This window comes from Cololabis saira, chromosome 12, assembly GCF_033807715.1.
Source record: "Cololabis saira isolate AMF1-May2022 chromosome 12, fColSai1.1, whole genome shotgun sequence".
Lineage (NCBI taxonomy): Eukaryota > Metazoa > Chordata > Actinopteri > Beloniformes > Belonidae > Cololabis > Cololabis saira.
Window position 1 is genome coordinate 16,064,569 of NC_084598.1, and position 22,648 is coordinate 16,087,216.

General features: G+C 45.2%; 1 protein-coding gene across 2 annotated transcripts in view; it reads right to left on the minus strand.

Moving 5' to 3' along the window:
• Window positions 1-453: 453 nt before the first annotated feature.
• The window catches only part of plxnb3 (plexin B3), an 88,274-nt gene continuing 66,079 nt past the window's right edge, over window positions 454-22,648 (minus strand). For both annotated transcript variants that reach the window (XM_061735716.1, XM_061735717.1), the window contains 26 exons: window positions 20,877-21,046; window positions 20,651-20,802; window positions 18,695-18,800; window positions 18,165-18,301; window positions 17,043-17,219; window positions 16,802-16,967; window positions 16,583-16,714; window positions 16,400-16,504; window positions 16,154-16,315; window positions 14,912-15,063; window positions 14,604-14,704; window positions 13,110-13,327; window positions 12,846-13,024; window positions 11,717-11,783; window positions 11,479-11,625; window positions 11,295-11,375; window positions 11,137-11,215; window positions 10,953-11,056; window positions 10,770-10,851; window positions 7,965-8,131; window positions 7,649-7,809; window positions 6,346-6,493; window positions 6,200-6,264; window positions 6,044-6,119; window positions 5,061-5,135; window positions 454-4,596 (listed from right to left, as the gene is read on the minus strand). In XM_061735716.1, coding sequence (XP_061591700.1) covers window positions 4,492-4,596; window positions 5,061-5,135; window positions 6,044-6,119; window positions 6,200-6,264; window positions 6,346-6,493; window positions 7,649-7,809; window positions 7,965-8,131; window positions 10,770-10,851; window positions 10,953-11,056; window positions 11,137-11,215; window positions 11,295-11,375; window positions 11,479-11,625; window positions 11,717-11,783; window positions 12,846-13,024; window positions 13,110-13,327; window positions 14,604-14,704; window positions 14,912-15,063; window positions 16,154-16,315; window positions 16,400-16,504; window positions 16,583-16,714; window positions 16,802-16,967; window positions 17,043-17,219; window positions 18,165-18,301; window positions 18,695-18,800; window positions 20,651-20,802; window positions 20,877-21,046 — 3,314 coding nt within the window. In that variant the 3' untranslated portion in view covers window positions 454-4,491. The remainder of the gene's footprint in view (window positions 4,597-5,060; window positions 5,136-6,043; window positions 6,120-6,199; window positions 6,265-6,345; window positions 6,494-7,648; window positions 7,810-7,964; window positions 8,132-10,769; window positions 10,852-10,952; window positions 11,057-11,136; window positions 11,216-11,294; window positions 11,376-11,478; window positions 11,626-11,716; window positions 11,784-12,845; window positions 13,025-13,109; window positions 13,328-14,603; window positions 14,705-14,911; window positions 15,064-16,153; window positions 16,316-16,399; window positions 16,505-16,582; window positions 16,715-16,801; window positions 16,968-17,042; window positions 17,220-18,164; window positions 18,302-18,694; window positions 18,801-20,650; window positions 20,803-20,876; window positions 21,047-22,648) is intronic.

Genomic DNA, 22,648 nt, shown 5'->3' on the forward strand with positions numbered 1-22,648 from the left:
TCTTAGTTTTGGTGAGGGTAATATCAAAGGAAGGTGGTGTCATGACTTGACTTACTTGACTTAAGCCCTTTGCTCCTCTAGGCTGCATAGGCCGTTGACAAATGTCAACTCAGCTTTTAGCTTTTCTTTCGAGGTCTCCCCAGTTGAGGCCGAGGTGGTCTATATTAAAGAAGGCTTCCAGTGTTACAAAACTCGTTTGGTCAGTGAATGGGATTTATATATCACTACAAGCACCTTTCCTTGTTATTGTAATTAACGCCCAACCATCTCTAAACAACGGTCTTTGTGAAATATTCTGAGCTATACTGAACGTAGTGAATGTTGCCCTGAGAAGGAAATGATCATCATGGGAAACGTTATAATAATATAAAACAAAATAATCAGGACAACTCTTAAACAAATAAGAGATGGTTTAATGGTTTTGTGGTTCAGTAATACACCTGAAAATCTTTTAATCTGATAACTGGATATTCTGACTACAATTGAACTCTGGTGTCCAGAAAATTAACTAAAAGGAGATTTAATTACTCCATTAAAAAAAAGGACAGGAGTTGTAGAAAAGAGGAGCATTTTTGGACCACCATAGAACATTGTCATTGGACAGAGCTCACCACCCGCTTTGGTTTCAATTAAAGAATAAAACAATTCCCTCAAACCGGAGCGATCGGAGGGGCACTAGCCTCCACCATGGTGAGCTACGACGAATGTTCCTGGTGTTCAAACACATTTACACAAATATTATTTCAGTAACATTTTCATTACAGTTGTTTTGTATGGGTTTATTTATTTTGTCTACTACTACAATCATTGCAATGTGAGTAACTTAAAACTTAGCTTTACACACATTACAGTGTTTAAGAGTTTCAGGGAATTCCCCCTAAAGTCAAACCAAATATCTGGAAAAATCTTCCGGCCGGAGCATCAAACCCAAGAATTCTGTTTTTAGGAAACCCCCCACGGAAACCCTGTGAGAACCCCGGTGGGAACCCCCTGCAGGACTTTCTCAGCACATGTTTTTGTTCCTGGTCAAGACAAAACTAGCCACTGACATGATGACACAACAGAGGAGCGCTAAAATTAAAATTTTATTTTTACATAATACAAACTGTGTTTGGCTTCCTGCCTTTTCACAATAAAAGCACATTTTCATTGGAGACTGGCTGGTCTTTATCATCCTCATCCTCAGACAGGTATTTACAGATAACATTTACACATTGTTAGCAAACTGTACACATTCAGTAGAAAAGCCAGCTGAGCTTCTAACATGGCCGTAGAAAACAGTAACAAACAGCTCCACCAATCAGAGTTGAGGGTCAGACTGCACACAGTTCAGGTGACCAGCGCATCATCAGGGGCACGGCCACGCCCTTATCTTAAACGTAAACACTGAAAAGGATGAGGAAGAAGCAGCAGAAATCATCATCACAAGCATGCAGGAGTCTAAGAACTACAAGAACGGATCTAAGACCGGATCAAGAACCAACACAGCAAAAGTATGGAAAGAAGACTCGTCAGAACGGTCCGGAGAAGAAAAGAAGAAGAAAATCCAGAATCTGCCAGCAGGGAAAAGAGCGTTCAGCCAAACCTGGTCCAGTTCTCTGCTTCAGTTTCACAGCAGGAACCACCACAGCCAGTCTGCTGGGTTCAGTCCGGCTGGTCAGTCTACAGCGAGGACACACAGCAGAGTCCAGGGGGGTCTAGGAGGGTCCAGGATGAGCCACAGGAGAACAGGCAGGTCAGTAGTGGTTTAACGTGGTCCATGGCAGTCCAGGAGGGTACAGGGTAGTTGACGAGGGCCTATGGTCATTCAGGCTGGCCCATGAGACTTCAGATAAGTCCAGAATGGCTCATGGGAGTAAAGGAGCATATGTGATGGTTCAGAAGGGTCCACAGAAGTCCTGTAAAAACTAAGATGATCCAGGGGGGTCCAGCATAGTCCAAGATGGTCTGTGAGGAGACAAAAGGGTTCACAACAGTCCAAAAAGGTAGAAGACATTCCATGGGGAGTCCGAAATGGGAACAGCATGGGTTCAAGACGGCCCAGAAGGGTATAAGACAGTTCAGGAGGGTCCATGATGGAAAAGGAGGGTCCACTGCAGTCGAGCCCAACCCTGGAGATAGGGTTGGCTTATTATATGACTCTGGCCCAGCTGCTGGAGATGGCCCGCTCCAGTTACCCCGGTCTCAAAAGGTTCTCCGGTGAGCCTGGTACCAGCAGCAGGAAACCACTAAGAGTTTGGTGAGTCTTCTCTGAGTTGAGTCTGTGAGACCCCCAGAGTGATGAAGAGGAGCTCTTACTGGACCCAGACGGTTCCCACCTGCACACCGGTGGTCCTGCCCATCAGGGTTTGGGTTTATTGCTGCTGTTTTTATTCCCTTGTTCAGTTAAAGTTCATAATTTTATCGTCCCATCATGCACTGGGACACAGGAAGCTGCCTGTAAAACGGGCAGCGCCACCTAGCTGCAGGAGTGAAGGCACAGCTGGGACAAATAAATATAAAGAAGACTTACAGTATTTACACATGCGTTCCTGACACACACACTCTGTTTACTTGTTATTGATTGTTTTTATCATCGATTAGCTCTTTGTTTTCTCAGCAGGTTTGACATTTATGTTTCCGTTTCACATTCAGTGTGACTCCGCCTCCTATTTTCATGTTCAAGATAAAACAGCACCACCATTGACCAGTGAAAGAGGGTCCAACAGGTGCTCCACCCTAACCCCAACCCTGACTGACAAAGTGGCTCTGACTTTCTGTGGACGCGTCACCTGCAGGAGCGGCCACAAGAGTGGGGAGCTATGTAGGACAGGCAGCGGTCGAAATTATTGGCTTCAATGTCCCAACCCTCAGCCACGAAAATGCTTCTGACATGGCCCCTTCACTCTCGGAGGGACGGAGCCTGAGATGGAGACAGTTACCAACTACACAAAGTCAGACTCACATCAATATACAGCATGGGTTCTGGAACCAACCTCCTCAAGAGAGATTGGACCCTGATCCACTCTAGAGTTGCCCATGATAACGGCTGACAGGGATGACTTACTTCCCCCAACTTGGAGCATGTACTTTGGAGTTTTTCCCAGCAGGCCAGAGGCTAGCTTCCCTGTGCTTCTGGGTTCGTGAACAGGCGCTGACTGCAGTTTCATCCGGGAGGGTTCTGCATCTCTATTTGTTTCCAGTAAGAGATGGTCATCAAGTGAAGATATTCACCCCTCACTGGTGCATTCACAGCCCAGTGTCTGACTCTCAGTTGGAAAAGAAATCCCTCTTCAGGTTCGGGTCAAGGCGCTACCAACCAAAGTGTTTCGGCCACCTGGTTATGAGGCCTCCTAGACACATGGGGAGGTGTTCCAGGCATGTAAAACCAGACGGACGTCCCGAGGAAGACCCAGGACACAGTGCTGGGGTTATGTTTCTCGGGTTGCCCCGGAACACTGGGGAGGAGGACTGGGGTGCTTTGCTAAAGCTGCTGCGCCCGTCACCCAAACTCAGATAGGTGGGAGTTAATGGATGGATGAACATAACAAACCCAGAGACCAAAGACAGAGCTGAAGAAGGACTCTTAAGAGAACCTGAGGACATGTGGAGTCAATGAGAAGCAAGGAAACTCTGGAACCTGATCTGTTGCCTCAGCTCCATCCTCCTGACCACTTGGGCCCAGTTTGGTTCTAGTTAGTAGATGGTAGATTTGTGCAGAGCTCTGTTCTGTGTGTTCTGAGATCTGTTGAACATCAACCAAGATGCTCCAACAGCTGAGCTCTCCTGACACTTTGTAGAACCTGCAGGTTCAACATAGCCTGAGCATCTTAAAGTGATCCAGGTTGACACAACCCAACAGTCAGGAGTCAGGTCGCGGTGTCGCCAGGGCGGTTACCACCTCTGGGAGTCAGCCAGGCGGTCTGGGGCTGGAAATGTGCCCACTGATGTAAAGTGGGCAAATAAGAGTTAGCACAGAATTTCAGAGTCGTCCCTCTTTGTTGAAGCCAGAGTTGTTCCTGGTGGAGCACTTTCATGGTGCGGTATGGGTGTGTGGGCTGTATAAGTGCAGGCGGCTTTTTAAAAATGAGAAACTGGAGTCACACTGAACCGTGATGGAAACGCTCCCTGATTCAGGTTCTGGCATTGCCTTGAGGAAAAGTTGAACAATCCCAGAACTGTTCGGATGCTCAGGAGAACCAGTAATAGATTGGACCACACCTGAAACAATTTCACTTGTGCTTTTCGACACACAGACAGCAGAGAACTCTGGGAACTGTAGTGCAAGGCAGCAGGCGACGATGAAGCTCCCTGATCGTTTTGTTAGATTGTCTTTGTCTATGCGGGCTGGTGTCAGCTTGGTTTGGTTAGTTCGGGTTAGTTCATCATCAGTTCATCATCAGTTTTAGATCAGATCTGTGTGATTTGTTGCTGCTGATCTCCTGAGTCCGACTGTAAAAACACAAACATCAGGAAGACGTGATAATAGCTGTCCTCTTCATCCCCTCCTCTTCAGAGATCAGTAACTTTGTTCTCCACCAGGGCGGCGACCTGCTGCAGCCGATACGCCAGCTGCATCTTCTGACCTGAGGAGTCCTCCTCCAGAGACATGATGATCTGAGACGGAGGGAGGGGGACAGGTGGACGGAAACATGTTCAGGTAGACAGGTGGACACAGGCAGGTAAAGACAGCCATGGGGGGACAGACAGGTGGAGGGAAACGGGTAGAGACAGTGAGATTGTGGGAGACATGTGTACGCAGGGAGGTAGAAAAAAACAGGTGTAGGGAGACAGGTGGAAAGACAGATAGGAAGAGGGAGACAGGTGGAGAGCATTTTCTGTTAAGCAGGTTAACATTTTATCAGAAGCAACAACAATTACATTTACAGAATATCTACAATACGTTCAATAAAGTAACAAGAAAACATTTAAAAAGAACAAATAAAGGTGCTATATGAAGATGGTTGGAAACAATGTTTGTACCTGCAAAGAAGCCAAAATTACGTGTGTGTGTGTGTGTGTGTGTGTGTGTGTGTGTGTGTGTGTGTGTGTGTGTGTGTGTGTGTGTGTGTGTGTGTTACCTGGTCATAATACTTGCTGATGTATTTGTAAAGTTCATGAAGAGCAACAACACCGTTCAGCTCTGAGGCAAAACTCTGCAGGTAAAAAGACAGGTAAAGATAAACACAGACAGGTAGAAATAAATACATACAGACAAGTAGGAATAAACACAGACAGGTATGTGGGTTCATGTTCATATTCATAGCCAGTACTCGAGTTGTGAAAAAAAATCAGGGGGGATGGTGGATTTTATCATATGGGGACAGATAATTTGTGCTGATTACAAATAATATAATATATTACAAATAATAGCACTGACCAAAACACCTGCGGAAATACTGCAGGAATGACATAGCAGCAGTTAAATGCAGCCTTCTGTAAGCTTTACATATCCACTGGGCTTACATCAAATACATCAAAACACAATGAAAAACAGTTTTCTGAACTTATCAATATGACTCTGTCCTTCACAGGATAAGTAAAATGGATCACTGCAAAAACTCAAAATCTTAACATGAATATTTGTCTTATTTCTAGTTAAAATGTCTCGTTTTAGTAAAAAAAATCTCATTACACTTAAAACAAGACTCGTCACTGGAAAAAACAACAATTTTCACCTGTTTCAAGTAGATTTTCACTTGAAATAAGTAGGAAAATCTGCCAGTGGAACAAGATTTTTTTGCTTGTAATAAGAAGATAAATCTTGTCCCACTGGCAGATTTTCCTACTTATTTCAAGTGAAAATTTACTTGAAACAGGTGAAAATTGTCAAATAAGTTATTTTTCTGGTGATGACTCTAAATGTGGAAATAGCAGTAATACCACATTCATGATGAAATGACATAAGGGATGGAAAGGGGGGATGGCAGTTTTACAGGGGGGATGATTTTGACCGTTTTTATTTCAGGGGGGGATGCCATCCCCCCTCATCCCCCCTCAACTTGAGTACTGTTCATAGCCAGGTGGGGCATATCTGAGATGGTTCTGGTTCCGGTGTACTGACCCCAGACAGTTCGGTGAGGGTGGAATTCATCTCCTGGTAACATCCTGATGCAGCACTGTGGATGTCGCTGTAATACCTGCAAGATAAAAGACACAGGCTTCAGCAGGAGATTCACTGCTGCTACGGGAACAAACCAGTGACAGGAAGACGTCTTACCTTTCCACCAGCTGTTTGTAACGTGGGATTTCTCTGGCGTACAGCAGCTTGTTGACAGGAGAGTCCTGATTGGACAGAAAGGAACCATGAAGTCACATGACTACAGCACACAGAGCAGACAGACAGACAGACAAGACAAGTTTTACCCGTCCGACTTTGTGCTCAGAGGTAGTGCACGAGTCGATGAAGGTCTGAGCAATGACCGACAGGACGGCATCGATGCTGTCCGTCACCTGGACGTCCAGGACGAACTGAGGGTTCTTCAGGATGTTGACCCAGAACCTGAGAGGGAGACTGCAGAACGACAGACGGGTCAGAGACAGACAGAGGCTCCACCCACCCGGCCGTGTGGGTGTGTGCACCATATAAGTGGAGTCTGCATTTAAACAGGGAGAAACTGGAGTCACACTGAACCATGATGGAAACCTGATTCAGGTTCTGCTGTTGTGTTGAGGAAAAGTTGACCGGTACCAGAATTGCTGGTATGTTCAGGAGAAACATACAAAAGCAGTGCTGTGGGATCGGCTAATCAATAATCAATTCATCTGACCAGAGCTGAAACAATTTAACTTGTGTTGTTCGATTCACGGAAAACAGATAACTCTGGGAAATGTAATGCAAGGCAGCAGGAGGCTTGTCTTTGTCTACGCGGCTGTTGTCAGGTTAGTTTGGTAAGTTTAATTTAGTTTAGGTTAGTTTGGCTTGGTTTGGTTAGGTTCGTTCAAGTTAGTTTACTGCTACTGCTACTAATACTGCTACTATTACTGCTGTCATTTAGCAGACGCTTTTATCCAAAGCGACTTACATGAGAGAGAACAGCACAAGGTTTGTTCAGGTAGGTCAGGTTATTTTTGCTTAGTTCAAGTTCAAGTTAGTTTATTTGTCAAAACCATATGTACAGGTTTATACATAGGATTCGAAATTGCAATGCTCCCCAGGCCCACTGTGTATATACATTTGGACAAGACACTGACAATATAGACGTACACTGACAGGACACATAACAATATGTCAAATTGCAGAAAAACCATAGTTTAGGTTTGTTCAAGTTAGGGTAGGTTATTAAAGGTAGGTCTGGTTATTTTAGGCTATTTTAGGTTCTTTCCGGGTAATTTAGATTATTTTAGGTTGGTTGGGATTCGTTCAGGTTATTTTAGGTTCTTTCAGGTTTGTTTAGGTAGTTTAGGTTATTAAAGGTAGATCAGGTTATTTTAGGTTAGTAGGTTTGTTCAGGTTATTTTAGGTCATTTTAGGATAGTTTCGGTTCTTTCAGCTTAGTTTAGATCAGTTTTGGTTATTTAAGGTTATTTCAGGTTAGTTTAGGTTACTAAAGGTCGGTCTGGCTATTACAGATTGTTCTTTAAAGTTCAGGTTAGTTTATTGTCAGACAGGCAGGTCTTAGGTTGTGTGAGGACAGGTGTCTGTCAGCTGTCCAGGTGTGCGTCTCACCTGTTGGTCTTCCAGATGTGGACAGTCTCAGGGTCATCAATTCCGTGTTTCTCAGCCATGTCATCCAGGAAGTCAAAGAAAAACCTGACAGCGATGGGAGGAGCACGCTTTGTACTGAGGATGGCTACGAAGACGTCGTCCACAAACTTCTGCAGCGTTCCCTGCAGAGAGGCACAGGTGTGTTGTCAGCAGCTCAGGTGTGTCTGCACTGTGTGTGTGTTGCTCGGGGGTCATGGTCTGGGTTTCTGGAAAGATCCTGGAGACAACTTGTGTTGTAATAGACGCTATATAAATAAAATTGAATTGAATGTGTTACCTTCATGGAGAGCAGTCTGGTCAGGTAAATCTCAGGTATGGCCTTGCCCCGCTCCCTCTCCCTCATGCTGCTTTTCCTGTGTTTGGGGATTTCTGGATCTTCGCTGCTCTTCACCAGGTGCCACAGACGAAATCCCTCCTCCTCCTCACCCTCCAGCATTGGTGTTTCTATAGCAACCACACAGACAGTACCTATGAAAATCTGTTTTCCCAATGGGACATGCCCTGAAAACCTCCCCAGAGAGGCTCCAGGAGGCCTCCTCCCCACATGCCCGAGCCACCTCCCCTGGCTCCTCTGGATGAGGAGCAGCGGCTCAGGGCTCAGAGGAGAAATATTTAATACAGAAAACCGTTGGAGGTACCTGTCAGACTTAAACCTGGTCTGGGGGAGCCCAGGTACCTCATGTACAAAGAGTGCGGCGCACGAAAAACATGCGTACGCCACTTTCCACGCTCACGGTTCAAAAAGTGACATGAAAGGGAAAAGTTGCGGTCCTTTACGCACACATCAAGTTTGGCGGACATTGCTTTCGTAAGTTCTTTGTTTAGATGAGCGGTTTTTCATGGATATTTATCCTCATCATCATATTGAAATGGATCTACTTTAGGGAGGAGACAGGGAAGAGTCTCGTGCTCACAGATCAGTGTTCAATTTCATTTTGGTTGTCATGCTCGAATTAAACGTACGTGAATTTGGCGTACGCACAGTTTTGAACATCTGAATTTTTATTGCGTATGCAAGATTTCTGCGCCGGGATTCACAATTAAATCCATGCACTCTTTGTACCTGAGGCCCCTGGTCTGGAGGACTATGAGGAGCCCAGATTTGTTCAGAAAGAAGGGCATCTATTAGCAGGACCCCAGTTCAAACAGCTAAGTTGTAGTGCTTAAGTTAAGGTGGGTGTCTCATTGGTTTTCCCAGGTCTTGCTCTACAGCAAACCATTATATGTGAGAGGGACGCCCCCCTCCCCGTTTTGGTTTGATCCCCCCATGTTCATCAGGCAGCGTTGCTGACTTGACAACTTTGTTGCCACATTTAGTGAGTTTTCAAACCCCTCTAGCAACTTTTGTTTCCCCAAAAAAGCCACTGGGGACAAATTTGGCCACTTTTTCAGGTGTTATTGGAGACCTTTGTAGACTACCGTGAACGCTCATATTGTTCTCGCTGTGAGTGAGTGGACGGTGATCAGACAGCCCCTCTCATCTGTAGTCAGCAGGATACGCCAATGCTCTAACTCTGCACTGAATTATTATTGCAACTGCTGAATGGAGCTGCACTGGCCTGTACTCAGAGCAGTAAACAGAGGGGGGTCGGAACTGTGATGTTAAGATAAAAAACTATCAAGAGAAGAAAATTCATCGGTAGATCCAAACATATTAAGGGTGTTTTTTGACCCCTTTTAAACTCCTCTCAGACTTCACTTCTCTCAGCGACATCATCTATCCCAATTGTGTGCTAATTGTGAATTCTGCAACTTAGATGACGTCATTTAGCAACCTGTAGCGACCTTTAGGCCGGCCAACAGCAGGCTTCCTTACACACGAGCTGCCAGCGCTGTCGCCAGGTGAACATATTAGTCCAACCATCGGTGTCACCACGGTTCACTCCACCTGACCGACAAGACGAGACGCCGGAAGTCTCCTCCAGGTCTCAAAGCTAGTTTAAGACCTGATTCATCAACCAGTAAGGTCCGACCAATCACCATCTCCAAACGTCCAACTACAGCCATGTTCTTCTGTTGACGTCAGCCCAATGACACGTTACATTCATGTTACATTAAAGGAAATATTCTTTAATTAAAAGCTTTGCCTTGCCTTGTTTTGCCTTGTTGGCCAGGTTTGTGCAAGTAAATGGGGAATAAGATTCTGCTGTTTCATGTTTAATCGATCAGTGATTGGTTTTAGACACTTTTGTAACGCCAAGAATGGGGCCCAGGCCGCTCCTTTGAAACAGGTGTCTAACAAGCAGTTAAAATGCACCTGAATGCAGGAAATGGCAGATTTTCTGGGGGGGGACCAGCCCCCGGGTCTGGCGCTCAGAAGGCACGCCGATTTTTTCCAGTGGCCAGCCGCGGTACTGCAACAAAAAATCCCATGGGGCCCAGAAAGCTTTTTTCCCATAGGCCGCAATACTAAAAGAGAAGCCTCTAAAACTGTTCACAGGACACCTCCAGCTGTAATCACCGGCAATTACTAATCTTTGTATTCTATATTTTTAAGTCATGGACTTTATATCCGTCAAAGATGTTTTATAACGGCCAGAAAAGTCAAAGAAAAGTCTCTTTCTGGGCGTGACGTCACGGCTGACGTCACAGCCGTGTCCGTGCATTCCACGGATGTTTATATTAATATATATTATGTAATTATATTATATTAATACATTAATAATATATGTAATACTATACATGTAATAATATACATTAATTAATATATTATATTAATACATATTATATTAATATTCGCGTCATTGCCCCGGGGCATGATGGGAGGCCCCAGAGCATCATGGGAGGTGACTCAACTGCGCATGCTCTATGGGCCGCTGTATGCGGAAGTAAACCCGGAAGTCAGAGATTTTTTTGGCGTATGCGCTGGCTGAGCAGAATGCATTGAAATGAATGGGCGGCAATTTTTGATATCCCATCCAGTTTTATAATAGATCCATGGGGGAGGAACCCCTAGCCCCCCTATTAGCGTGCCCGTCCACAGACCAATCCAGAACCCTTTTGTAGAAGATTGTCTCTTTGCTTATTCAGCTATGTTTACTTCCAAATGTTTGAATTGTTCTGATGATCAAGGTCTTCTTACTTTCTCCGGTCTGGAACACCTGGTTGACTCCACTTGAACTCTGCGATCGTGGAATCAGAGCCACTGTGGCGCCGTCTGGCACCTGAGGAGGAAGAGAGCGCAACGTGAACGAGCACCAAGAGTACAGGGGAGAGGAACGGGGCAGGAGGCGAAGACCTGCTGCGATTGGTCACAAGCAGTTACCTTGTAGTGCTGCAACGTATTGATCCGCTTCCAGCGACCCTGGACCACCGCTGTGACATCCTCGTCTGACAGGGTCAGGTGACCGGCCTGACCTGAGCGCCACTCTGTCAACAGAGAAAGCAGGAAGTCAGAGCTGTCTGTCGACCACAGGCAGGTGGGACAGGTGAGGTCGGCAGGTGAGTACCCAGGTCCAGACTGTCCGCCGCTGGTCTCTGGGAGAACGGCGCTCCTCTGTACACTTGGTCCAGAATCTTATCCTTCACCTGCACGCCGGGAAGGTCGAGTTACGTGAGAAGCAGGGAAACAGGCGAAGACGAGACAGGCAGACAGACAGGTACCTACCTGAGTGATGGTGTCAATGTCAAGTACTTTAACAGGAGACGGCTGGACCTCAACTCCGTTCTTCACCAGGACTGTCAAAGTCTGAGAAACAGGTGCAGGCAGGCACAGACAGGTAGAGGAAGGTAGTAACATGTTTAGGTAGGCACAGACAGGCACAGGCAGGCACAGACGGGTATCTAGTTACCATGGCAGAATAGTCAATGTCCTCTCGCAGCAGATGACTGTCATTCAGCGTTCGTTTGGCTTTTCCCGTCACAACGTCCACCGGCCCCTTGTCGACCTGATACTTGATGGCCCTGTAGAGCATGTACAGGGGCTCACCTGCCACCTCCTGCAGACAGACATGTGGGGAGGGGACAGGTGAGACAGGTGGAAGGGGTAAGCAGAGACAGGTGCACACAGGTAGAAATGCCAGGATTCACCTTCAGGAAAGAGTAGAGGCAGATGGACATCCAGTTGGTCAGCATCTTCTCAACTACGGTTTCTGTCCTAAAAGACGACGGGAGACATCATCAGGACAGGTAGACAATCCAAGGGCTGTCTAAGTTCACATGAAGGGCTGCCGCATGTAGGGCTGGGGATCGATTCAAATGTCAAGAATTGATTCGATTCCGATTCTTAAGATTCAGAATCGATTATCACGATTTGATTCGATCCGATCCGATATGGATTTGGGTTAGTGTTATTAAAAATGTTTTTTGAGCTGTTGCATGAATTATATGACTGTAGTTATGCAACATATTAATACTAGTATTATATTGAGATTCAACATCAAGTATTGGCAGCTAATGATGCTGTAAGGACCAATCAGCTCCCAGAATGCTGAAATAACTGCTTTCAGAAACATCGTGTGGCAGAATTACTTAACAGATCCAGGGCAGCAAACGTATGAAATCGTTTTTTTATTTTTTAACACATTCCATTTTATTTTTTTTTTCCATTTTCTGTGTTTTTAGGTTTTACATTATTGAGAATTTGGTTTTTAGCATTTTGTGCACATTTAACCCCAATAAAGTATATAAAGCAATGATAACTGAAAACTTTAATATTTTCATACTTTTAAACATATTCAAAGGCAAAAACATGGCAATAGTTATTCTCGTGTCCAACAAAACATTCTTTTTTTGGTCATAAACAAAAAAATACCAAAAGTTATTTGTATGAAATAAATAACTAAGAAATAAATAACTCAAATATGCCTTTCAATATCCATTTAAAGTGCAAAAAAAAAAGAAATTGCAACAGCTCATGTGTGAATTATATGAGGCGACTACTGGGAATAAACTTCACCGGGCGAAAATGTAATAATAAAAATTGATCTTTAGACATACAAATCGATTTTTAGGAATTAATATGAGAATCGATTTAGAATGGGAAAATCTATTTTTTGAAACACAGGCCTAGCCGCATGTAGTTCTGATCGTTTACAAGTCGGAGCTGGATCAGCACTGGACCAAGTTGCTCATGGTGTGGACGTAGTTCAATTTCAATTTCTCTCTACCTTTTGAGGAGGGCAGCTGAATCATCTGAGGGTGTGTTTGCTGTACATACCGGCGCAGCATGAGTTTGGGGTTCTTGGCGACGTACTGCTGCACCAGGTCCTGCAGCAGGCTCTTCATGACCTCGGTGAAGTACTCCAGCTTGTCGTGCAGCGCGATGGTGAGCAGGCTGGCCACGTATCCTCGGTCTCTCTGAGAAAAGCCCTGCTGGGCCTCCAGAGTGTGAATGAACTGCAGAGGAACACAGAGGAACCTGGAGTCAGCCTCACCTGGACATCCACCAAACTCACCTGGACCTTGTGTCACATGCACCCACCCTGGTGAGGAAGAGCCGGTTGTTGAGCAGGTTGTTGAGCTGCTGAAGGCCCGTCTCCACCGTCTGCCTCCTGGACTCGGGCAGGTCCAGCTGCCGGCTCAGCGGCGCCGTCTGCTGGCCGGGGAAGAACACCCTCTCTGCATACGTCCTGTAGTCCAGCAGAGGGAGACCGGGGCCTCCCACATCACTGCTCAGGTCCATCATCTCTGTCATCAGGTCTGTGAGAGGGAGATGTTGTTTCAGGAATGTAAACGGTTACATCTGAAAGGTCGAACAGGTGAGAAATGTTTGGAGGGTAACTGTTTCAGACGCTGAAAAGGGCCCAAAAACGATGAGAGATGGGGAACTTTTTAAGCCTTCCACTTGACTTATACGTAAGCCAGTTACATGTACTGTTAGCCAGTTACTGTTAGTAAGTCAAGATGTTCCAGATAGTTCTGGACACAAAAGGACCATCTTTCATTGAGGAACATTAAAATGAACTGGAGAGAAATAAAGAATAAAGAAATAAATCTCTGTGTGGAGTTTGCATGTTCTCCTCATGCTTGTGTGGGTTCTCTCCGGGTTCTCCAGGTTCCTCCCACGGTCCAGAAACACTGATATCAGGTTGATGATTCTGAATTGCCTGTGAATTTCACGCTGGTATGGAAAATAAATTAATGACTGAACAAACCGCTTGCTAATACGGTTCAACTGCAGGTGAGGGTTTACAGGTAACAGTAAAAGCTGGAAGTTACATTAATTTGCCTTTAATTTGTTTAATTTGGAAAGACAGCTTCAGATCTACAATATGCTACCTAGCACTAGATTTAAATGTATAACTTTGCATCTGGTGCTTGGTAGCTCCATAATCCCCAAAGTTAAAGAGTCAAGTTTGATTAACGGGATGCAGTTTCCGTCCCCAGGGGGACTGACGGCCCGCTGGACCGGAGTCTGGCTTTGTCCTGAGTCCGTCTGAGGGCGCTGGAAATCTCACATCCTCTACTGTACGCATGCACGCATCTGTGGAGAACCAGAAGTGGTTCCGCACAAGTCATACGTGTCCAAATGTGAAGAATGTTGTTTTCAAACCTGGAACAAATGTAGGTGTTTAAAAGCGAGTTTTTCTGTTTTATAGTTGGGCACTGACAGAATGTGGCGCAGAAAGAGTTGTACCCAGAACCAAGAAAGCCAGCGCATGAGTCCAGATCTGACGTCAGAACCAGGTTCCTGCTTCGTTACTGAGGTTAAACTGAAACCTTCCATCGCCGTGCGTTTGTGAAGCCTTTGACTCCCTTTGAAAACAAAACGTGATGTACAGATGAACCCGCTTTAGCATTCCTATTCCCCGTCATGAGTTCCGCTGAAGTTCATTTACAGCGTACGTCCCTATGATTATCTCCTACATTCTCCCTGAACCCATATCTTCCTGCTCGTCTACATACAGACCCACGACCTCCCAGAGGCCGATCTGACTCGTGTGTCAGCACCAGCGTGGGAGCTGAGTTGGCGTACCGGTGAACTCTTTGCGACACTGATCTCCCACGTTGATCTCCAGAGTTTCCAGCTGCACCAGAACCTTCTTGTAGTCTCGCAGCGCCTGTTTGCTCTTCCTCCTGAGAGACACATGCACACGTGCGGTTAATGACCAGCGCGTCACACACCTGGAGCAGGAGCCGGGACTCTCCTGAGTTCCTCTCCGGTCTGGTTCCTACTAAATGAAACACGCCCGGGTCAGGACTTCCATTCAGGAGTTTGTTAATAAGGTTTCAGACGTTAATTATCTGTGCGGTTACACCTGACGTGGAGAGGCAGCGTCCCACCTGTACATGAGGATGACCACCAGCACTGACAGGATGATGACGGCCGCTACGGCCGCCAAGCTGATCTGAGCAGCCAACGGGACTGGAGACAGCATGGAGTCACTGTCGTACTGAACCGAGCCCAGGTCCACCTGCAGGTTTCCCATGAACACCTGAGGAAGAGGGGGGACAGATGAAAGAGCGTGAGACGCCTCAGTGTGGATCTCTGAGTGGATAAATGTGGTGAACGACAGCGACCCGAAAGGACTGTAGTAACAACGTTCTACGTACTGAACACATTTATACGAAGTGTTTTAGTTCAGCTGGTCTCCTTGTATGGACTGAACCGGTTTAGTTTATGTCAAACAAAGAATACGTGTCACGTAAAACCAAGGTTTATTCCGGCCTGACCGAGTCACGACGTCTTCTGATGGCAAAGATCCCTTCAGAAGAAGTTCAGGTTAGGGATGGGCGGTATGGACTAAAAAATGTATCACGATAATTTCTGGCATTTATCCCGATAACGATAAAAATGACGATAAAAAAAATACCAATTCAACTCCACTTTTGTAACTATAAATCTATCACCACATTCAGTCTTTGGAGCCCCCAAATCACTGCTCTAAAAGAATATTAAATGCTACTAAACTACACCAATTAAATTGAATTAATAAAAAACAATTAAATTAGTACACCTGTACTGCAAAACTGTAATGACTCAGATCCGCCATGTTTGTTACACAAAAACGTCATCAACGGGAATCTTTCTTTCTTTCTTTCTTTCTTTCTTTCTTTCTTTCTTTCTTTCTTTCTTTCTTTCTTTCTTTCTTTCTTTCTTTCTTTCTTTCTTTCTTTCTTTCTTTCTTTCTTTCTTTCTTTCTTTCTTTCTTTCCCGCACACGTACGTTGTGCGTCGTATTACCGCAGAACCATAGATCCGGCTTTAGAAAAAAAAAAATCAACGGGAATTTATCGTTTTTACCGGGAGATGACAAATTCTTACCGTGGGGAATTCTTTTGATGGTATATCGTGACCGGTAAAATATCGCCCATTCCTAGAGTTCCAGATTTGTTCTTTAGTCTTGAGTCTAGTCTAGTATGGAAGGATGTGGCAGCCATTTCCCTACCGGTTCTGGCTCGGTGCTGTGTGTTTTTGTTCATAACTGTGTGTGTGTGTGTGTGTGTGTGTGTGTGTGTGTGTGTGTGTGTGTGTGTGTGTGTGTGTGTGTGTGTGTGTGTGTGTGTGTATGTGTGTGTGTGTTACCTTGAGGCTTGGCAGCTCGTTGCTGTCGTCGCTGCTCATGGGCTGAACCTCAGGGGGTTCACAGTACAGGTGAGTGCTGTCCAGAGTTTTCACCTCACACTGCTGATCCCCGAGCCAAGCGGTGACCTCCTGCCTGGACATGGCTCTGGTCAGATCCTGGCCCTGAGGGACGCCATCACATCACAACATCAGATGAGGAGAGCTTGAGTCTACAGACATCAGGACCACCGTATGACGTCATCGTACCTCCACCGCGATCACGCCTCCAGGTTTGAATCGGTAGGGAACGTCTGGAGCTTCTCGGTTCAAGGAAAAGAACTGCGGGTTTGGATAATACTTGAAGCTCTTACCCTGAGAGACAGGTGAGGAAGACAGGTAAGGAGAAGGACAAATGAGGACGCACACACAGGTGAGGCTGTGAACACGTACCTTGATGCTCTCGTAGTGGACTCTGACGTTGTCGAGCTGGAACCAGACGCCTTTAACTTTGAGCTCTGGGAACACTTCTGGGGTGGGACAAGTCATCTGAGAGGAAGACAGGACTGAGCACTGCTCGGACACCTGGGAGACGACGGGTGAGGGGACAGGAAGATGAAACCAGGTGCTAAGCTGGACTGAAGTCCCCTCTGATTGGTTAACATTTCTCACCGTTGTCATGGTGCTGCTGAAGACCAGCTGCTGCCTGGGATTCAGAATAGTCAACCGTCTTTTCCGTTTCACCCTTTGAATCTCCAGAGGCTCCACCCACACGGATATGAGTGGCCGCTGCACCACATCCAGGTTCCTGCCGGTCACCATGACAACGCGTCCGCCTCTGAGGACCGGAGGACAGCAGAGCATTAGAATGTGCACTATTGGCATGAATATTGGTGAGATGATTGGTCCTTACGCGTAGAAGCTCTCCCCAGGTAAGGCGTTACTGATGACGGGGTCGGCCAGGTAATGAAACGTGACATCAGGAACCGTCCGCTCAGCTTTACCGAAGAAAACCCGCACTGGGACTCCACCAGTCTGATTACTCGACCCAGTTTGACACACCAACTGGGAGGCATTGACCTCTGAAACTCTGAAAGGATGCAGGAGAAAAGGAGGCAGGACATGCTGGTGTTACTGGTGGTGCTGGTATTATTGGGGACACTGGTGTTAGTGGTGGTTCTAGTGTCATTGATGGTGCTGGTGTTATTGGGGATAATGGTGTTAGTAATAATAATAATAATAATAATAATAATGAATTTAATTTATAATGCACTTTCCATTTGGTGAATCTCAAAGTGCTACAAGAAAAAGGTAAAAAGAGTTATAAGATAAAAAAACAACAACATTTTTTCAGATCATTGATCATAGCTGGCGTATGATTTGCTGAAAAGGTGGGTTTTAAGTCCTCTCTTAAAAGAGTCAATTGTCTGTGGTTCTCTCAGGTGGGCGGGGAGGGCGTTCCACAGTTTAGGGCCAACGGAGCAGAAGGCTCGGCCTCCCATTGTGACCAGTTTAGTTTTGGTGGGTTTGAGGAGGTTGTTCTTGTTTGCTGAACGGGTGTGGGTGGTGGGCTGAGGATGGATCAGCTCCTTGAGGTAAGGGGGTGCGTTGCCATGGATGCATTGGTAGGTAAGAAGGGAGATTTTGTAATCTGTCCGGGAGGAGATGGGGAGCCAGTGCAGTGAGTGGAGGATGGGAGTGATGTGGTCGTATTTGCGCACTCTCATCAGGATCCTAGCAGCACTGTTCTGTATGTATTGAAGCTTTTGAAGGCTCTTGCTTGGGATCCTGATGAGAAGTGCATTGCAGTAATCAAGCCTGGAGGAGACGAAGGCGTGAACCAATTTTTCGGCATCTTTCGGGGACAGGATGGCGCGGAGTTGTCATTGATGGTGCTGGTGTTATTGGGGATAGTGGTGTGAGTGGTGGTGGTGTTTTTGGGGATACTGGTGTTATTGGTGGTGGTGGTGTTATTGGGGGTACTGGTGTTATTGGGGGTACTGGTGTTATTGGGGGACACAGGTGTCAGACTCACATGTAGCACGGCTGTGGGCCCAGGAAAGCACTCAGGTCTGACTTCTGGCCAGTCAGTAGCTGTCTTCCTCTGATGGTCAGTCTTGTTCCTCCAGAGACCGGACCTTTATCAGGAACCAGATCCAGCAACTCGGGGTCCTAAACACAGGTTGGATCAGAGCGGAACTTCAGTTTGTCAGGCACAACATTTTATTGGATCGGCAGAAACCCAAAGAACCAAAAGCATCCAATCTGAAATCCTGAGAACATTTCTGAACTTAAATTAACCGAGAGTAAGCAGGACTAAGCTAGATTGAACCCCACTGAGCCCTTTTTGTCAAAGAGACATGTCTCAGCTGATAATGACTGACACAGATGTTTTATTCTGAGGAACTTAAAAAATTAAACTGAAGAACCTGGAGTCCTGTTCTGTCTTTGCTTTGAGAACAATCAGGGCTGAACGACGGACTGGACCATGTATTTTGTGGACCAGAAGCAGTCTCCTGAGACCAGATCCACTTCAACATCTGGAGAGCCAGGATTCAGTCTTACCTGATATCTGAAAATCTGTGTCGACTTGCCAGGTGGAGTAGTTCCTACGGTGACAAAGATAGGCCCCTCCCTCTGGTTCCCACTGGGCTGAAGCTCACACACAATCCTACAAACATGAGAGACACAGGAGAGACATGAGTGTGTGTGTGCATAAAAAGTGCTTGTGTCCATTACTTTCTTTTCTATCGCTGCACTTTGTTTAAATCTGTCTTTTTTTGCAAGTCTGCCATTATTGTAACAACACACATTCACTGACTTACCAGAACACACCACCTAACCATACAGCACACACTGTACCATGAATGTCTTCAGGGCAGTGATTTTAGTTGTCTCTGACAGAATCAGGTTTTTTTATAAAATATGTTTGATCAGACAGTTAAAGAGGACTGAAAGAAGACACACACACCGACACACAATAAGCCTAACATTTTCTGCAAGATAAAAATGCTTTTATATCTGACTGCAACAGATTTTGCTAACTAGGGTACTAATTGTTATATATATCATATTTTCTGGACTATAAGCCGCTACCTTTTTCCTAGGTTTTCAACCATGCGGCTTATACAAAGGTGCAGCTATTCTGTGGATTTTTCTACCACCGCTCGGGGGTGCTCTAACCGGAATTAGAATCAAAACTAAGACAAAATATATGCAAAGAAGAATATGCTACTTCTTCTTTAGCAGATAGAAGTAGGTAGAAGCAGATTTCAAACAGATAAATAGATAAATAAATACCGGTTATTTTCTCTTGGTTCTGTCCCGTTTTAATCTAAGTTGCTGCCGTGTTAAAAGACACTGTTAGGAAAGGATCTATTTAGGTACACACATGTACATCATTTACAGTTCAAAATCCTTCTGTACATGTAGTAAATATCTAATCTAACAACATAAATATCTGCGGCTTGCATATCTTTTTTTTTAAATAGAGCGGATGCGGCTTATATGCAGGTGTGGCTTATAGTCCAGAAAATACGGTGTATATATATATATATATATATATATATATATATATATATATATATATATATATATATATATATATATATATATATATATATATATATATATATACATATATATATCTCAAAGGTAAAAAAAACGAAAATAGCGTCATCTGGTAAAAAGGAAAAAGCCAAAATAAATGTACAATGTTTTCACAGGAGTTATCCAAAAGGTGAAGCTGGAGTTCACATCTCCATTGAACCAGTTTAGTTCAACTGACATTCATGCTGGCCTGAACTGTTTGAGTTTGTCCGGCGCCTGGTGGTGTGTTCTTGTGGTGTGTTCATGTACTATATATATTTATGTGTCCTCTGTTGATGACTCAATGCTTCAGACTGCCGTCAACACCAAACACACCGATCAGTGACATCAGCCATTAACTGACTGGTCACTAGTGGTCATCTTCAGAGTTCACCTCTAGCCACCTCAGACCAGGACCAAATCAAAAACCAGACCTTTAAACTGCTCAGCCTCACATAGTAAATAGTAAAGTATTCATATAGCACTGTTTGGTGTTTCGTGAAACCTTTATCATAGGTGTTAAAATTGAGTGCTCATAAAGGCAGTGGAGAAACCCTTTACTGTCGAGCTGTTCTTGTTCCCCGCCCTAATCTTGAGACCCTGAACACACCACTACAGGACAATGCAAAGCGTTTCAGCCAGTTATCTTCATGTAACGGATGACTGGCTGTTGGTGGTTGTCTCAGGTTGTCTGATCAGAGTTCTGAATCACCTTGTTGGTGAATTGTGCTATACAAATAAACCTGCCTTGCCTTTTGGATCATAGAAACTTCTGGATGACCACACCTGAACCTCTGAAGATCACAGGTGTTGATGTGTGGCAGCGTAGACTCAAGCAGATGCTGGGAGGGTTTGCTGTTCTGCAGGTGAACTGCTTTGTGTCGGCAGTCACAGGAAGTGTGTGTGGTGAGGATGTTCAGGTATTAGCGTTACCTGGTGGAAATCAAGTATCCTTCAGGCTGAGGCACACACTGAACCCCTGCCACGGTGACACCGCCCACCACGTCCTGGTACCTCATGCCCAGGTTGGACCCAGTGATGGTCACCAGGACTCCACCCTCCAGAGGCCCAGAGACCGGCATCACCTGCAGACATGCATAGGCTTATGTTTCCATGGTAACAGGGTTTCCGCAGACAGACGCCCCGTCAGTGGACTCACCTGTGTGATGTAAGGAGGCGGACAGATGTCTGCAGGGACACCGGGACATGATTGGTTGTAGACACAGCCGGAGGTGGGGCTTCCTTGACACCACACACAGCCGTACTCCTCTGGCACCGCCCTACACTGCGAGCAATCTGATTGGCCGGCGGAGCAGTCGTACAGCTGGACTGGATATTGAAGAGACGAAAACAAGTACGGTCAAAGCGCTGCTCTGTGAGAGGGCTGCCCCAAAATCACGCTTAATTCAGAATCAGTTTATCTCAGTAAGGAGCAGGTTAACGTGGATAAATCTAAATAAAATAAACACGTGTGAGATCCCAGCAAAACTCTAAAAAAAAAGTATAAAAATGATCAGATCAGAGTAAAGGAAAGTCTTCTTCTCCTTTCGGGTGCTCCCTTCAGGGGTCACCACAGTGAATCATCCGTCTCCATCTACGTCTTCCTCTAGACCAGTGGTTCCCAACCTTTTCCAACTTAGGGCCCACTTTTATGTCTCAAAAATGTTCGCGGCCCACCTCCGAACTTTTTAATTCCCCCTGTTGCTAGCCAGCTATCCATCTTTATACTCCAGTTTCAGGTATCAGCATCAAACGTAAATAAGTCAAGTACAATGCAGTCCCGCTGCAAAGTGGTCCGACCAATAACAACAAAAGTTCCTATCGCTCATTTGCTTGTCACATGTCTAATACTTGAAGGAAATCAAAACAAAATAATGAAAATAATATTTAAACATTTTTAATATCATTTTAAACATAACTGAGTTTTAACATTTAAAACATTATTCTGTATATTTTTATATAATTATATTCCCCTCCCCCCAAAAATATCATACTTTTTTGGAAATGATTTGGCGACCCACTTGCAATACCTCCGCGGCCCACAGGTTGGGAATCACTGCTCTAGACCCCCTACCAGGCAGCCACTTTAGCATCCTTTCCTCAATAAACTGACCAGCCCGCCTCTGGACACGTCCAAACCATCTCAGTCTGGCCTGTCTCTCCAAACCCCTAACAAGTGCTGTCCCTCCGATGTCCTCATTCCTGATCCTGTCCATCCTGGTCCCAAAGAGAACCTCAACACTTTAACCTCTGCTACCTCCACCTCCCTTAATGGTCAGTAGAGGACCTGCAGGTCTGGATCCAGACCTGCAGGTCCTTGACGTAGCTGAGCACCGATGTCTTCTGGGTGGCCTCTAGTCTGCCGTTCTAGAATGACTGCGATTCACAGCGCCAGCACGGCACAGCTGGACCTCCACTCTGGTGGGAACCCTGGTAACTCCATGAACCCGACCAGGGGCCGGATTCACAAAACATTCTTAAGAAAAAAAATCTTCTTAAGTGTCATTTTTTTCTTAAGTTCAGTCTTAAGAAGAAAAAGGAGAATTCATATTCTCCAAAAAAGTTCTTAAGTATTTTCTCAACTTTCCTCTTAAGTTTCTTCTTTAGAAAAAACTTAAGAATAAATGGTATTCTTGAAATAGAAGTTCTCAAATTTGTTCTTGACTTTTTTCTTAACTATAAGACAACCTTGACCTGACCTTGTCTTAAAATTTCTTCCGTGAAAAAGTAAGCCTCTAATATCACCTTTTTCAACACATTTGCACATGCACAAACAAAGACCCGCAATATTATGGAGCGATGCATCGGTGTAGTGAATAATAATAATAATGTAATATAATATAAAATAATTCTGGGATACTTGGCTGCTACTGCCGTGTGAACGATCTGCTGGAGCGGCTACTGAATCCTTCATTTAGTATGCAGTATACA